The 14,934-nt window shown below is 45.9% G+C and overlaps 1 protein-coding gene across 13 annotated transcripts in view; it reads left to right on the top strand.

The window, feature by feature from the left end:
- Positions 1–14,478, top strand: part of LOC113215625 (uncharacterized protein CG43867) — an 81,133-nt gene extending 66,655 nt beyond the window's left edge. For 4 of the 13 annotated variants that reach the window (XM_052267049.1, XM_052267055.1, XM_026435263.2 and 1 more), the window contains 24 exons: positions 1,219–1,335; positions 2,853–3,062; positions 3,155–3,303; positions 3,541–3,606; positions 3,893–4,283; positions 4,564–4,689; positions 4,768–4,927; positions 5,056–5,172; positions 5,255–5,547; positions 5,681–5,845; positions 5,933–6,094; positions 6,340–6,507; positions 6,578–6,683; positions 6,784–6,896; positions 6,971–7,180; positions 7,522–7,563; positions 10,047–10,456; positions 10,538–10,715; positions 10,792–10,947; positions 11,237–11,476; positions 11,562–11,701; positions 11,823–11,952; positions 12,040–12,249; positions 12,616–14,478. In XM_052267049.1, the coding sequence (XP_052123009.1) occupies positions 1,219–1,335; positions 2,853–3,062; positions 3,155–3,303; positions 3,541–3,606; positions 3,893–4,283; positions 4,564–4,689; positions 4,768–4,927; positions 5,056–5,172; positions 5,255–5,547; positions 5,681–5,845; positions 5,933–6,094; positions 6,340–6,507; positions 6,578–6,683; positions 6,784–6,896; positions 6,971–7,180; positions 7,522–7,563; positions 10,047–10,456; positions 10,538–10,715; positions 10,792–10,947; positions 11,237–11,476; positions 11,562–11,701; positions 11,823–11,952; positions 12,040–12,249; positions 12,616–13,092 (4,536 nt within the window). In that variant the 3' untranslated portion in view covers positions 13,093–14,478. The remainder of the gene's footprint in view (positions 1–1,218; positions 1,336–2,852; positions 3,063–3,154; positions 3,304–3,540; positions 3,607–3,892; positions 4,284–4,563; positions 4,690–4,767; positions 4,928–5,055; positions 5,173–5,254; positions 5,548–5,680; positions 5,846–5,932; positions 6,095–6,339; positions 6,508–6,577; positions 6,684–6,783; positions 6,897–6,970; positions 7,181–7,521; positions 7,564–10,046; positions 10,457–10,537; positions 10,716–10,791; positions 10,948–11,236; positions 11,477–11,561; positions 11,702–11,822; positions 11,953–12,039; positions 12,250–12,615) is intronic. The other 9 variants (XM_052267054.1, XM_052267058.1, XM_052267050.1 and 6 more) reach the window with 9 other exon arrangements.
- The last annotated feature ends 456 nt before the right edge of the window (positions 14,479–14,934 follow it).

The following is a 14,934-nucleotide window of genomic DNA, read 5'->3' as shown; positions in this document are numbered from 1 at the left end:
CCCCCCCCCCACTTCTCCTTTACCCTTGCCCCACCACGCGCACCGCTCCTCCTAGTCCGCGGCCAGCCGAGCATGACTGGGTAGGGTAGGAGGAGACATTCTGTAGGGTCAGGACGCCGCGGGTGGGCTCGCGGGACGGGGCGGGGCGGGGTTCGCCGCCCTCGTGTGACCCAGTGCCCAGCGCGACTGCAGCTTAGCCGCGGCTCAGTCCCTTAGTGCCACTATCAGTTGCAAAAGGACGGCACCCCTCCCCCTCCCTTTTTCCTTCCCTTTGCTTCTTGCCGTCGATATTCTTTTGTGCCGGGGAGAGGCGTGCCCGGGCTGCAGTCTGGCAACACCGCCGCATGAGCAAGGGCCGTCATCGACTCGCCAATCGTTTTTTATTTTTATTATATTTTGCTTACATCTTTGATAGATAGGTAGATAAGGGCTGCCAACATTTGAAATCAGAATTAGTCAGTTTCCCAAGCAGCTGGTTGCATTCAACCCTTTCTCAAGAATATGGGTGAGTGTTTTCTCGGCCATTCCTAAATGTCATGTCGGCAGAGAAAAAATTGAATAAGTGAATGAACAATATTAGACCATGATTACTGGGATTGTGCCGAAACTTTGATTTACTGTTGGTGGAATTTGAATCAAGATTTTGGTTCAATAAGAACCTTTTTTGAGACGATACTCACTTTAAACGGCAGTTAGAGTTTAAAAATTGGTATGATAATCGTTCATGTACTGTGATCGAAAGATCGAGTGTCTTAGGCAAAGAAATAGATCCGACCTCACTAGTCGAATCTTCGTAGTCTAAAAACTTGGCTTTCCTTGCTAAAACTTTTCCCAATACACAGCGTGTGGAAAAAGAAATGAAATTTGGAGGCAGCTAATTGGCCATGTGCCGTGTGTGGCATGTAATATGCTGACGCGTTTGATATCGTGGAATACGTTATTTGTGACAGAGTTGGATGGTTTGCCTCAAACGACTCCGTCGTGCCTTACCCTTCTATTGGATGGCGGTCACGTCCTTTCACCTGTTGTTGCGCTGCCACGCCTGCTATGGCAGCGCCCCAGGCCACGGGTCTGGGCTGGGTTTGAGTTGGTTTGGTCTTGGGTTTGGGTTCCTCATCTCGAATCCTGTGCCCCGCTCCGGTGGACGCCGCCGGTTGGGTCAGGCGATCGAGTCAGCGTGTTGCGATCTCGGACTGTGACTGTTCTCTTCTGTTCCAGGTTCGGATGATGGAGCAGCGCTTGGCGCAGCGCATGGGGCAGCAGGACTCGTGGGACTCCACCAGCAAGGACAAGGATCAGGCCATTAACAAGCTCGAGTCGCAGGTGGAAGAACAGGTAAGGACCAGGAAGAGCTTTGCTAAAGTGTTGGGCGTTAGCCTGAGGCGCTGCGGGGCTGGACTGGCGCCCTCGGCGGCGCCAGGCGCCTCCATGGTGTCCCGGCCCCTCCCCGCCGAGCTTATCTGCCCTGGACGCTAATGTGCGCCCCACACACCGCCCGGGGAGCGGAGAAGCAGGGCATCCGCATACCCAGCCTGCACCACTCACAAAAGAAAACAGATAACTGTAAGCACTATCGTATACGTTTAGCTCCTCCATCACAAATTTCTGTTCGAGATTGGCTTAGCAAGCAGTCTGCAAGGGCAGTGCACCACAGTGCTGCGGGTTTGCCTACCCGATCTGCCCGTAATGGCGCTATAGCCCCTTGGGTATGCAAACCCGCCACACGGGGTAGTGAAAGCCTTTACTCGGTACATGCCATATAACGTGGCATATGTGATTCTCTGATCGCAATAACCATGGTGAACCCATGAAGTTAATTTGATTTGGCAGACTTCGACATGATAACATTAACATGGTAGTTGTGCCCGTTGTACTCGTGATTGCTACCTGGAGCATGCTTTATTGGGCGGGCTCCCCGGGGGTGGGTGCCCCCCCCCTCCCCCCACCTCGAGCGTGGATGTCACAGCCATTCATTTCTGTGGCGCGGACCGTGATGCCATCGACACCGCTCTATCGCGTGCGGTTGAGCTCGCCGGCCGAGTGGCGCGCATCTGATACGCCCCGCCGACCAGACTATCTGATTGACGCGCGTCAATTCTCGCGTCCACTAAAATCTTCAGGGAAACAAAAACGTTTCGTCTGCGGATGCACGTCATCTGATCCTAGCTCGAAAACGTTAGTGCATTGGTGTAATAACTGACCTAGCACAGTGCTTTCTGTGGGAAAGACCTTTTGGTTATCGGGTGCATTAACACTGTCGCTGCCGAACTATCATTATCATGGTTCTTGCGGCTTCTTGTGTTATTTTCTGACTTGTGTGTGTGCACCCGAAAACAAGTGAGACACATGTCACATCAATTGATGCATTCTGTGCGATTCTGTGGGCACATACGTTTTTTGTGGAATATTTTCTAGATGAGCTCTATAGTTTTATTTTCGATCACATTATCGGATATCTTTTGGAATTGCCTTCTAAAGAAGCCTACATGTGATAGGGTTACGAAAGGTTCCTAGAAATAACTATAAGTTCATTTAAATTCTAGAAATCTGTAATATGCACGACGTGCTTAGTAAGCTATGGCTCGGATCCCTATCTTATGTGGTTACGTTTGAATGGAAATTTTACGATGAATCTTAAGGCCCGATAGGAAATGACATTAAAGAGCAGAATCAGAAAATGCTGCAAAAAAAATAATTGAAAGTGACTACTAGATACATCATAGGTGTGATATGCTCGGATATGTGTCACACAGGCTGTCATCGCTTGATCATTCACCCGCTGCCATCAATCAAAATATTTTCGTTCGCGAGTCCTTGTTCCTCTTGTTTATTTACTTAACATGTTTGTTCAGCGTCAGCTGCGGCTCCAGGAGGCCAAGCAGGTGGAGGCAAAGGCGGCCCGCATCAAGGAGTGGGTTACGAACAAGCTGCGGGAGCTCGAGGAACAAAACCAGCTGCTGCGGGAGCAGAACCAGAAGTGCAACCACCAGCTGGAGCTGCTCCGGAACCACCTGGCTCAAACGTCGTCCGTCGCCGCCACCTTCCGAGATCGGCCGGTGACTGTTAGTAGCGTCGTCATGTGTGATGCCTTGAGGAAGTGAGTTTCATTTGCAACGTAAAATGAATTTTTGACCTGCCTCCTCTGTCCTCTCAGGCCTCGTCGCGGTCGAGCCTCTGCCTGGATGTTGGCGCCGAGGAGTCCAGGCCAAGGCCCGAGCCCAGGCCCATGTCATCGTCGCCGGCCTCGCTGCTGATCGCCAACGCTCTCAATAGGAGACGGTCGGACAGCGGCGGCTCCAGCAGGTCAGTGTTCCGGTGTAACGTCATAATTGGACTTGATTTTCATTTTCGCTCCAGAATGGTATTGTCGTTAAATCTCGATTAACCGGAATCCACTCATTTCCGTAATTGTACTAAGTCACATATACACACAATCTAGCTAAGACTCCACGTTTCTAAAATCAATGAAGCCCCCTTCGGTCCGCGTTTCCCGTCAAACTGTTCCTGTTCTCCTTGGCTAAGTCGGATGTTGCGTTGTAGATGTGGAAGGCAGTCTCCCCGACGGTCGCCTCAGGTGAAACGGCACATCGGGGTGCCTCTCGACACGTACGTGGCAAACTATTTGGTGTAGATCATCGTTGTAGATTTTTCGGCATTTTTCCTGAGAAACAAAACTTTTCGCGCCTATGCGAAATCTCTTGCGCACCTTTCAATAGATTATTTTTGTTACGGCACATTTTTTCTACATACTTAGGTCAGCAACGTCTTTACTCTCATTCTCATGCACGACATGTCCATTAGGGGCCTTAGTAAAAAAACATTTGATACTGTCGCCAACATGTAGCCACTGGCGCTGGCTGGAACCCGTCTGACGGCGTGCGTTCTCTTGCAGGGAGTCCATGGACGAGAGCGTGGTGGGTCCCGCCGAGCCGCTATACTCCGAGGTGGACCCGCTGCACAAGCGCGCCGCCAAGCAGCTGCACCACCGCCGGCAGCTGTCGGCCAGCGCCGCCATGCCGCAGCACGACACCTCGCGCCTTGCGGATCTGGGCGCGGCCGTTGAGGGCCTCGTCCTCGTTCCTGCCAGGGGCGCCGCCGAGGCCCACGACGACATGTCCCACGACTACGCCGAGATCTACACGCCGAGCCGGGAGCGGGTTCCGTGGACGGCCGCCACCGCGGACGGCAGCACCAGTAGCGGATCCGTGTCGGAGCTCAGCACCCCGAAGCCCCCCACGCCCCCGCTGCACAGGTTTCCATCGTGGGAGTCTCGTATATATCAGGTGCTTAGACTCTAACAGTTCATTTGTCGTTGTACTTTTTATGTGCCTTCTGGATGGCGTCATGGTTGATATTGGAAGCCATTTAGACGTCATGGTGCATTTATCTTAAAAATGTTCCTTCTACATTATTTTACATTTTAAACTTATTACGGCCATCCATAAACCCTATCGAACAATTCGTTCGGAGCTCAATTGATTTGCCGTGCGCAGGGCATTCCATTACCTAGAAGACTAACTTGTCTACACTATAAATGTGGATTAACCTTTGTCTCTCGCGCAGGTTGCCGCGGAGGGGCTCCAAGTCAATTCTAGTTGTAGTCAATCAACAGACTCCACTAATAATAATAGCAAAATCCCTTCGGGGTACTGTGATATAAGTGTTCCTGTCTATGCTACAGTGAAAGGGGTGAGTCCCGCTGTTGTTATAGACTTCTTCAGTTTGGGAGAAAACAAAGTTTAAAACCTAATTTTATATTACTTTTAGCGAGCCAGTCAAATCCGATCCATGCCGTTCACGGGCGACTCTTCGGACGACTCGTCTGATGGTGAGGGTGACCACAATCATTTGCTGATTCAGAGTGGTGGTGGGTTGCATGCTGTCGGCCACGAGCTTCGGGCGACGAATAGCTCTAGTGAAAACACGGGTAAGTCGCATGGGTCATATCGACGTCTAATTAGTCATGCCTCGTCCGAACCCTGATAAAACGAAGCTTTCCATCAAACTGATCTATGGTTTGTGACACTTCTCATGTCATGTTTTCTGAACTTCTAGAATCGTCATTATCTGGCGGCTCTGGTTCAAGTCCAAGTAAAAGTCTCAAAACAACGTCAAGTCTGTCGCCGGCCAAACAGAGTTCTTCTGGTTCTCCTTCCAAAAGCATCCGGAGAGGTATGCAATGTATGGGTTTCCAATTACAAATGTGCACATGACTGTGTGACGTTTCTTTACATTTTATCCCGTTTCTCCTCAGACACTTCTCTTGAGTCCGGTCTATCAGAGGACTACGCCATACCCCCGGATGCATTCTCAGGCTGTGAAACTTCTAGTATTGAATCTTCTATGCCTTCTTTGCTCATGCGAGTTTCTTCTTATGCTGAAAATACATTAGGAAAAGCTCAGTTACCAATTTATCAAACCACGAATAGACAAACCGAATCTCTGGAAAAATCAGGGCATCTTGCCAAATTAGGTGGCAAACTAAAAACGTGGAGAAAACGGTGGTTCGTCCTTAAAAACGGCATACTCACCTATTGGAAATCGCAAGTAAGTATATCATTATTTGGCCTACTGTAGTTTTTACAACTGACCGCCAAATGTGAGAATTGTATTTGTAGTGAAGTTAAAACAAAGAAAATAATGACTTTGCATATTTTATTTACCATTATTTTCGTTACAGAGTGATGTTAATAGAAAACCACAGGGCCAGATTGTCTTGGATGAAATATGTAGGATAAATAGGGCAGAGGGGGCGGCAACGTTTGAAATTTCGACTGGCAAGAAAACTTACTATTTGACCGCAGACTCGATCGCCACCATGGAGGATTGGATTAGAATTCTTCAGGTGAGTATCTTCTGCGATAGTGAGAATTGCTAGTGCTACTTAAATATTACCGAGCTTTCGCATGTTAAACTCGCATTTCCTTTGTAGAACGTGCAGAGACGGAACGCTGCCAAGCTACTTCTATCGAAAGATGACAATAAGCCAACAATTCAGGGCTGGCTCACTAAAGTTAAGAACGGGCACGCCCGCAAATGCTGGTGCGTCCTATTGGGCAAGATGTTCCTTTACTTCAAGACTCCAAGCGAAACGGTGAGTGCTCTATAGGGCCGAGAACGTGACGCGACCAATTACAATCTTAAAATCCATGGTGGCCCACGGAACCCGGTCCCGGAACATTTTGTAGTTATACTGTTCCGCATGCAAGGCATGTGGGCGAGTTGCCTACTCGTTTGGGCCATGAGGACGCCCTGAGACAGTACGACTGGTCCGGGGTGTGTATGCGGGGGCCACCCTAATGTTTGAAGTTTACCTGACACCGTTTGCTCTCCATTCAGAATCCCATCGGCCAGATCAACATGAGGGACGCCCGCGTGGAGGAGGTGGACCACGTGTCGGATTCGGACTCTGAGGAGCAGGACACGGACGGCTCTGACCTCACTATTGGAATCTTCCCCACTCACCAGGGACCAACGTACCTACTGATGCCTTCCAAACAAGAAAGGGTGAGTGTTGGTGAGGGACACGCTCCTGCCTATGTGTGCTTGTGGTGCTTACGTACGCCTGTCTCTCCAGGACACGTGGCTGTACCATCTGACCGTGGTGTCCGGCGGAGGCCCCAACGCAGGGACGCAGTACGAGCAACTGGTGCAGAAACTCATGGAAACTGACGGCGACGCAAGTAAGTGCGCCCGGCCATCGGCACCGATCGGCCACGCTGCGACCGCGGCCGCAACCTACCCGTGCTCCTACTCTAATGCTAATGCCTTGTTGTCCTGCAGACTGTGTCTTGTGGAGGCACCCCCACCTTCTGCACAGCAAGGAGCCCATCGCCTCTCCGCTCACCACCCTCAACTCCCCCGCCCTACAGGCGGAAGCCGTCAAGCTCTTCAAGGTACGCTCGGCCCGTCTGCTTTTCACTCACCGCTCAGAAAAGACCGTGGTCTTAAGTATTGCTTTCGGTTGCAGTGCTGTCAGCTGTTCATTTCGGTCGCCCTCGAGCAGGCCGGCATCGACTACCACGTGGTTCTGGCGCAGAACGCGCTGCAGCAGTGCCTCGACATGCCGGACCTACAGAACGAGCTGCTGTGCGCGCTTGTCAAGCAGACGAGCCGGCACGTGCACCACAAGGGAGGGGTGCAGGTAAACCGGAGCCTCAGCAAGCTTAAGCACTCGCGTGTAAGTTTGCCTGCTTCTTTTGTTTTGTTCACGTTATCCTTTATTTGTTGTCAACGTATCCATTTGGTTAGGCGATCTGTTTCTGTGTTTTAGAATGGCTAGAATAGGTTATGGAGTATTCCAGGTAGTGAGGAGAGTAAATCTGTTCATTTTCCTGTCGCTAGCTTTGTAACTGTTTAGGAAATGTGGGGTGGTGGAATATTGTTCTTTCGGCACTATTGCCACTCAACTCAGGAAGTTACTCCATTAGGCAAACCCTGTGTGTTTTTTCGGTCTTTCAAAGCATTACATTTCGCATCACGTTCGTCTCAGGAGAAACAAACTACTTTTACAATTTACAGCACTCCCAGAAAACCAGAGCATTAATTCGCGCTCTAAGAAATGTAAGTCAATTTGGGGGTGGTTGTGGGTTTCAATGAATTGTGGTACAGGTTCCGCCAATGCCTTGGTGTACATATGGTGAAAGCACCTTACTAACATGTGCCCTACAGTTAGAAGTGTGTGGCATTCGAACTCTTACAAGTGCGTGAAAAAATGTCAGACACAAAAGTGTGTGACAGCCATGTCATCCACCGAAAAGTTAGCTCCTTCAAGTAACAATAAAAAGCGCGGAAAGGTGTTTACTTGTCTGGCAATTAAGAGTATGTAACCTGGTTGTTACACTCTTCTGTGTGTGATATAACTTTAGTTCGCGCTTTAGTGGTTGACAGGTTGACACGCGCTTTTAAGTGTTTGAATGTACCATACTTCTGGTTGTAGAGTGACTATATCATCCATCGGGATCAGCTGACTCTACGGCTCCACTTGTAGAAGATCATCTCTTCAGAATAATTGATCAGCCGTTGTAATATTTTCGTTTAAGCACTGCATAGCTTTTGCTCCATATTGGGTGAGATACACCAAACCTTTAGTTAGAAAAAGCATGTTTCAATACTCTTTGTTTTAAATCGTGCACCAGATCTCATTTATTAGTTTATTTCTAGTAGAAGAGTAACAAATGTAGAATGTGTACACTTATTTCACCCCCGGTATCCTCAGGGTTTTACTTATTACTTGTCTCGTGCACCGTGCTTTGCTTATTTTATTGTTTATTTTTATAAACTGTGGATGTACACCCCAGCCAGATATTCTCAGCGTTCACGTGGGAGTTGACGTTGAATCCACGTTGACATTGGTTGGAAAAAACGGATTTCGCATGTCGACTTAATCTCGATTTCAACGTCGATCCCTCATCGATTCGATTTTTAATTTCTACACTGATAACTCAACACTGTGCATTGCATACTGTGTATACAGTGTGCATGGCATGCACACGTCAGATAGGCTACAGTGGGCATGGTATACACATGTTATCACTATTTCCTTTCAGGTAGATTACTTTGAAAAGTGGATGACATTTTCAGTTTCCTCGTAAAAAGATTTTTCAAAGGAGCTACCATGTGATAGGACTCAAATTGATTTACCGATTTTTAAAAATATTTTGGTAACGTTAAACAACTTACGGTGAAAGTCGCTTTGAACCCTATCGCTTACTAGATCGCACTGGAAACTCAAGTGTCGCACAGTATCACACTTCTAAGTGCAGTACCTTGGTGTCCTACAGTTATAAGTGTAGGACAAGGTGTACCGCAGTTAAAAGTGTGGGACACCATGTGTCCTACAGTTAAAACTGCCACCTTAAAACGCCACCTCCTCCGCTCCCCCTTCACGTACCGCGCCTGCACGCCAGTGCGTAGGCAACCCATTGAGCTGCCACGTATTCTCCATGACACCCGGGATCTGACGTGTGCATGCCACTGTATATACAGTGTGCAATGTACACTGCTGAGTTTTTTAGTGTACTTGGGCATAGTGATTTGTTTGCGGTAATCTTTTAAGTTCACATCCATTTTGGCTCGATGTTCTGAGGGCTGTACCGTTTTTGTCTATTTCGATTCTCACCGTAATTATTCAACTTGCCTCATTCATTTGTCATCATAACTACGCTTTCAGCTTTGGACATCTGTTTCTGCGTTCATGCTTGGTTATGGTTGGTTGCTGCACCATTCACACTAAGGATCATTTCAACCAAACACTTTCTATATTACAATCTTGAATTTTATCACACTTCGCCAATCCGCTAATATGTGGCCGGTAAAAAACTCTTTTTAACATTCCACTTCCTTCGTTCGCATTCACTTTTATTAAGCTGTTTTGTTTGCCACAGCTTTCTTGGAAAAAGGGATCGATCTAATTTACCCTGTAATTGTATTTTATTTGTCTTGAAATTTTAGTCTTAATTTCTATCCCTGTTATCAAATATTTGCACGAACTAGAACTAGCCCATAGAGAGTCTATAGGACTCATGTTCGTAGATCGAACCCTCTCATTCTCACGTCTCCTGTAGTGTTCCTATTTCAATTTGTTAATATTCCGATACAAAACTGTCTTGCATCAGAACAAACATTCTTCCAGTAACCGAGATAAAATTCTTCTAGACAGTCAAAGCGTGTCATAGCTCGTCCAAGCCACTAGTTTCTGTGGCACCCCCAACGCGCTACCGCCTGCAAGGTAGGCCACGTGGGTGCGCGTCTTCACGCGTGTGTACCGCGTTGCCTACCCCCCGAAAGACAGGCGCGCAGGGGACGCGCTAAGTAGCGCTGTGCTGATTTGATAAATTTAGCAGTCGGAGTGAGAACTATTCGCTGCTCGTTTTTACGATTACATTTATGAGTCGAAATATCAAGACAAGTCATAAATTAATTTAGTACTTAAAGTTGTTTTTGTTTGTGTTCAACAAAAAAGTTGAACTGCTGCTATAATGAAATGAAGTGGCCCACCTCGAAGCTCCAACACTGTACCAACACACTCACACCTGCCTTTGCAGCAACTACTGTTGTGCGCAACCCAGAGCCTCTTCACTTGCGACTCGTCAAGCGCCGCGTCCAACTCCCCCGTGGGTAATGGTGCCAGCCTCCTGAACAACCACCAGCAGGAACAGCAGAAACAGGCGTCCCAGAACGCCGCCCTACTGGCGAAAGCGTCCGCCTCACCTCCACCCACTCGCCAGGCTCAGTCCGTGGTGAGCCAGTCCGGCGCCCTCTCCAGGGACTCTGCAGCGGGCGTGTCCTCGTCCGCACAGACATCGGCCGCCCTTGACTGCAAGACGAACCCGGCGCCTTTCGTGTTCGTCCAGGGCTGGCAGCTTCTGGCACTGGCCGTCTCCCTCTTCATTCCCAAGAACAACAAGTTGCTGTGGTACCTCAAGCTTCATCTGAGGCGGAACGCAGACACTAAGTGGGTTCAAATCACAAATTAATTCTACTATGATGCACCCTGGCCGTTAAGGAAATTAATTGTTCTTTTCCACTGTTTTAGGACCGAATGCGGAAAGTATGCGGCCTACTGTGAGAGGGCTTTGGAAAGAACTATTCAAAACGGGAGTCGAGAGGCAAAGCCGTCTCGAATGGAAGTGCTCTCAATTCTTTTGAAGAACCCATACCACCACTCGTTACCTCATGCCATTCCAGTTCATATGTTAAATGGAGCATACCAAGTAAGATCTGTGGGATAAGCAGTGTTGTGTGCAACCTTAATGAATGGGCTTACATGCTTTATTACTTGTGTTTCAGGTTGTCAGTTTTGATGGGTCAACAACAATTGAGGAATTTTTGTGCACTTTAAGCCAGGAAATTGGCTGTCGTGACGCATCCCATTCTGGGTTTACACTATTTAGTGATGACCCAATTGAAAAGGATTTGGAACATTTTGTGGAGCTCAACTCGAAGGTAATCATCTTGTGCTATGTGGTGGTAATGTGCACCGTTCTTTTTGTAGTTGTGCTGCAGGCGTGCAGGTGGGTTTCGGCTATCGTCGCTGCCCACGGCAGCTAATGGCCCCGAGCGAATGAGCAACCCACCCGCACGTCTGCATGAAGTACAGCAAAACTGAAAAAGTGGCCTGGACTAGTCAGCCACTCGGTCACAAACTAACTCAATAATCCTGCAATATTTGACATGGGAACGTTTCCGTGGGCTAATTTAATCTGACATCGAATTGTTTTCTATTGTCTTGCAGCTATGTGACGTGATATCTAAATGGGAAACAGCCCTCAGGGAAAAGGGGTCTGGCAAATTTGAGAATACACGTGTTATTCAGTTAACATTCAAAAATCGACTCTACTTCCGCTCATCTGCTCAAAGAGAGACTGACCGAGAGAGATTATTGCTTTGCTACCAAGTGAATCAGCAAGTTGTTCAAGGGAGGTTTCCCCTCAATCGAGAACTCGCACTTGAACTCGCATCCCTCATGGCCCAGGTAATAATTCATGATTTGTTTTTTATTTATATTTCTGTTCCCCTGCTTTTGGGCATTATGTTTCTCATGTATTGGAAATGTGCAGATTGACCTCGGCGAGTACAACCCAGAGAAGGGAAGGGGTAGCGGTGGAGCTGGAAATCACCCACAACATCAAGTCTTGCAAGCTCTTGACAAGTTTTATCCATACCGATACCGTGATGGCCTCACTCAGGATGGTCTTAAGTAAGTTTGACTTTTTCAGAAAATATAGTGAAAATTACACTAAATTTATTACTTTTTACCAGGTGTTATATACAATGCATTAATGTAACTGTTTGTAAATAATTACTTTTTGTTTTCACAGGGATTTGCAAGAAAGGCTTATTGAAAAGTGGGTGTCTCTAAAGGGTAGAAGCACTGGCGATTGTGTGAGAATTTACTTGACATGTACAAGAAAATGGCCGTACTTTGGATCTGGTCTTTTCCAAGCAAGGGTTGGTGTTTTTTTTGTTTGTTTTTTTCTCTGTATTATACACATCAAAACAAATATAAAAATTAAATAACTGTGTTTTGTCTTTTAGTTTCGACAAGCTGAACCTGCAGTTGTTTGGCTGGCAGTTTCTGAGGACAGCATCACCCTCTTAGAGTTGGGCACTATGCAAGCCCTAGCTCGCTATGCATACACTTCAGTTGTTACGTTTGGTGGCTGTCAAGAGGATTTCATGCTAGTGGTCTCGAACGATGATGGCTTAGGCTCTCAAAAACTCCTTTTCTCTTTGAGTAAACCGAAGGTATGATTTCTACTTTGTCAATGATCTAAACACACTGTAGTAAAAATTCATTGAAAACAAGTGTGTAACTGGCTTGCATATTGTAGTGTTCAACTCTGTGGTGCACAAGCTTACATGTTGGACTGGAAATTTGATTACTTATAAGTGTACAACAGTAAATTTGAAACTTTTAAGTGGCCAAAGCTTCATGGCCTAATCTGAAGGGAAGTGGTTAACTTAGTTAAAATGTTCAGTCATACACTTAAATGTGTGCAATGTAGTGTTGAACAATTGCAGGTGCATTCCAGTTGCAAACTTAAATTACCAGTAAAGTTAATAATTCTGGTAGACCTTTTATCGTAACTTTTTTTGTCTTTTAATTGGCAGATTTTGGAGCTTACTGTTCTTATTGCTGACTACATGAATGCCATGGGAAGAACTCTCCCAGGAACCCCCCAAATGGGTTCACTGACACGGAACAGTTCACATCGGTCGCTGCGATCCCGAATTGCTGGTCCACAAGTTCCAACAAACTCTATTGGGCCCTCTACTGCCCTGAACACCCTGTCATCTGTGGGCTCTCACATGCTACATGGCACACTCACTTCGCATGGCCACGCCACCTTATCATCACATGGAACCCATCATCCATTAACAAATTCTACCTTATCAGGCCCTGTAAATCATTCTGGAAACACAACGTTATCATCATTAGGAAGTCATGGTATCCATCTAAACCATGGTCCATCGAGTATGTCCCATCAGCAACCTGATATACTCAAGTCTACCCCTGACCATTCACCTGGAGGAGTCCATCGGACAGACTCTAAAAAAAGACATCAGATAGATGGTGGATTAACATGATGTCTACCGCCAGCATTACTGCCAGGCAAAGAAACTGAATGCTAAGTCTGACAGTGATGCTGGTGAAGACATCTTAGGTATAAGGTCACTAGCAGTGGTACAATGGTGCATAATTCCGTCAACAATATTTGGCAAAAACAGAGAAAAAGGGTTTCATCTATCTACAATATTACAGTCCATCGTCTCATGAAGCGCGGATATTTTTTAATGGACAGCAAAAATCGTACCAGTAATGCATTTAGAGTGTCAGATATATGGTCCATAGAAGTGGTTGAGTCTAAAGATTAATTATGACTTTATTTTAGTTTTGAGAAGTATTACGTTGTTTTAATTTGTTTTAAAAAACGATTGAAAAGTACCAAATTTATTTAAAACCATTTGTACCGTGGACTGTAACCTAATGGTACCTTATTGTCATCTTTAGGCAATAGCTAACTTAAGTCATAAAAGTTGCCAAATTAACTGATATTGAAAAATGTGCTGTAGTGCTCACCTATTGCAAGTGTAAATTTTTTGAAATTTAACCATTGTGATTTGACATCTTGTTGTTTTGTATATATACTTAAGGATGTACATTGTCCATATTTGTAAACAAAAAATAATACCATTAAAAAGTTATTTAAATAGCCTTACCATTTTTACTAATTTTTATGTGGTCAGAAAAATTAAACCATGTTTATTTATTTTTTATTTGGTGACCAGTCATTAAAGTATAAACGTTTTCTTTTTTGTCTAGTCTGTCATTACTTTAACGTAGAAGTAGATGATATCAGTATAAACTAAAAATAATCTGTCCCAGGCAGAAAAACCTGTATGGCTAAGGAAAAAAGGATTCAATTTTCTGGCTCTGACTTTTGTATGTGAAAGTTTACTCACGTATTTTGTTATATAATCTCTTCTATGGGTCCTATGAAATGTCCCGTCTCGCAGGACGTTTCAAGATTGCTCGATTTAGCAGGACTCTTTATGTTCCTAAGATGTTGGGAGATTAAACCATCTTGGTGAAATCGAACAATGTTCAATTGTTCGGCGAGATCCCGGGGGCTTGGAACCAAATAGAGGAGTCTCCTCTGTCATAATCTTGTTGAGATTATCAAAAAATACTAACACTTTTTCCTGTTTAATCTAATCCTAGTTTCAGGTTTGCTGGAATGATGTCGTCCAGAGAATTAAAGAAAATGACTGATAAAACACAAACACCACACTTAATAAATTATTATTTGATCCATCAAAAAAGTATTTGTGACCTTGCGAAGAGCTGAGCTAAATTTTGTAAATCAAATATGTGGAGTGAAACATATAGTTTTTCATATTTTGAAAAAATGACTGCGTGGGAATCTAAATTGTTTTGTAACACTATATCAATAAATATAGTTTTAATTTAAATATCCAGCTGAATGTATTCGACCATGATCCTAACACTTCCCCAGCCACCGGTCTCAGAACATGTCGAGCTGCTATACTCATAACTAAGGACAGGGCCAAATGCAGCTTGTTCCGACCAAAACAACTGCAGACAAAAAAAAAATCGTCCGTTTAGCGCCGTAAATGCTCATCTTACGCCTTTCCTACGATTCCCTCTCCCCACCCACCCAGACACAAGAGAAACAAGTTGCAAGGTGTACCAAATAAATTTGCTTTACCCCTAATTGTAGCTACAGCCGACAGTGCCCGAGTCATCTTAAACTGAACTGTCTGTAGGCGAATTCATTACTTCCGCCAATGCTAGAATATCAACCAGAAGTAGCGCTAAGAACTAAAGCGAAAAGAAAAGATATCAATGCCTCTCCGAAGCTCTGCTCTCGCCTTGTCCAAGCGCTCGGAGGGACAGGGGGCCGCGGG

The sequence above is a fragment of the Frankliniella occidentalis genome, unplaced genomic scaffold (genome assembly GCF_000697945.3).
Source record: "Frankliniella occidentalis isolate FOCC.00 unplaced genomic scaffold, Focc_3.1 Scaffold46, whole genome shotgun sequence".
Classification (NCBI taxonomy): domain Eukaryota; kingdom Metazoa; phylum Arthropoda; class Insecta; order Thysanoptera; family Thripidae; genus Frankliniella; species Frankliniella occidentalis.
Note: the sequence above shows the minus strand (reverse complement) of the source record. Positions and strands in the feature narration are given on the sequence as shown.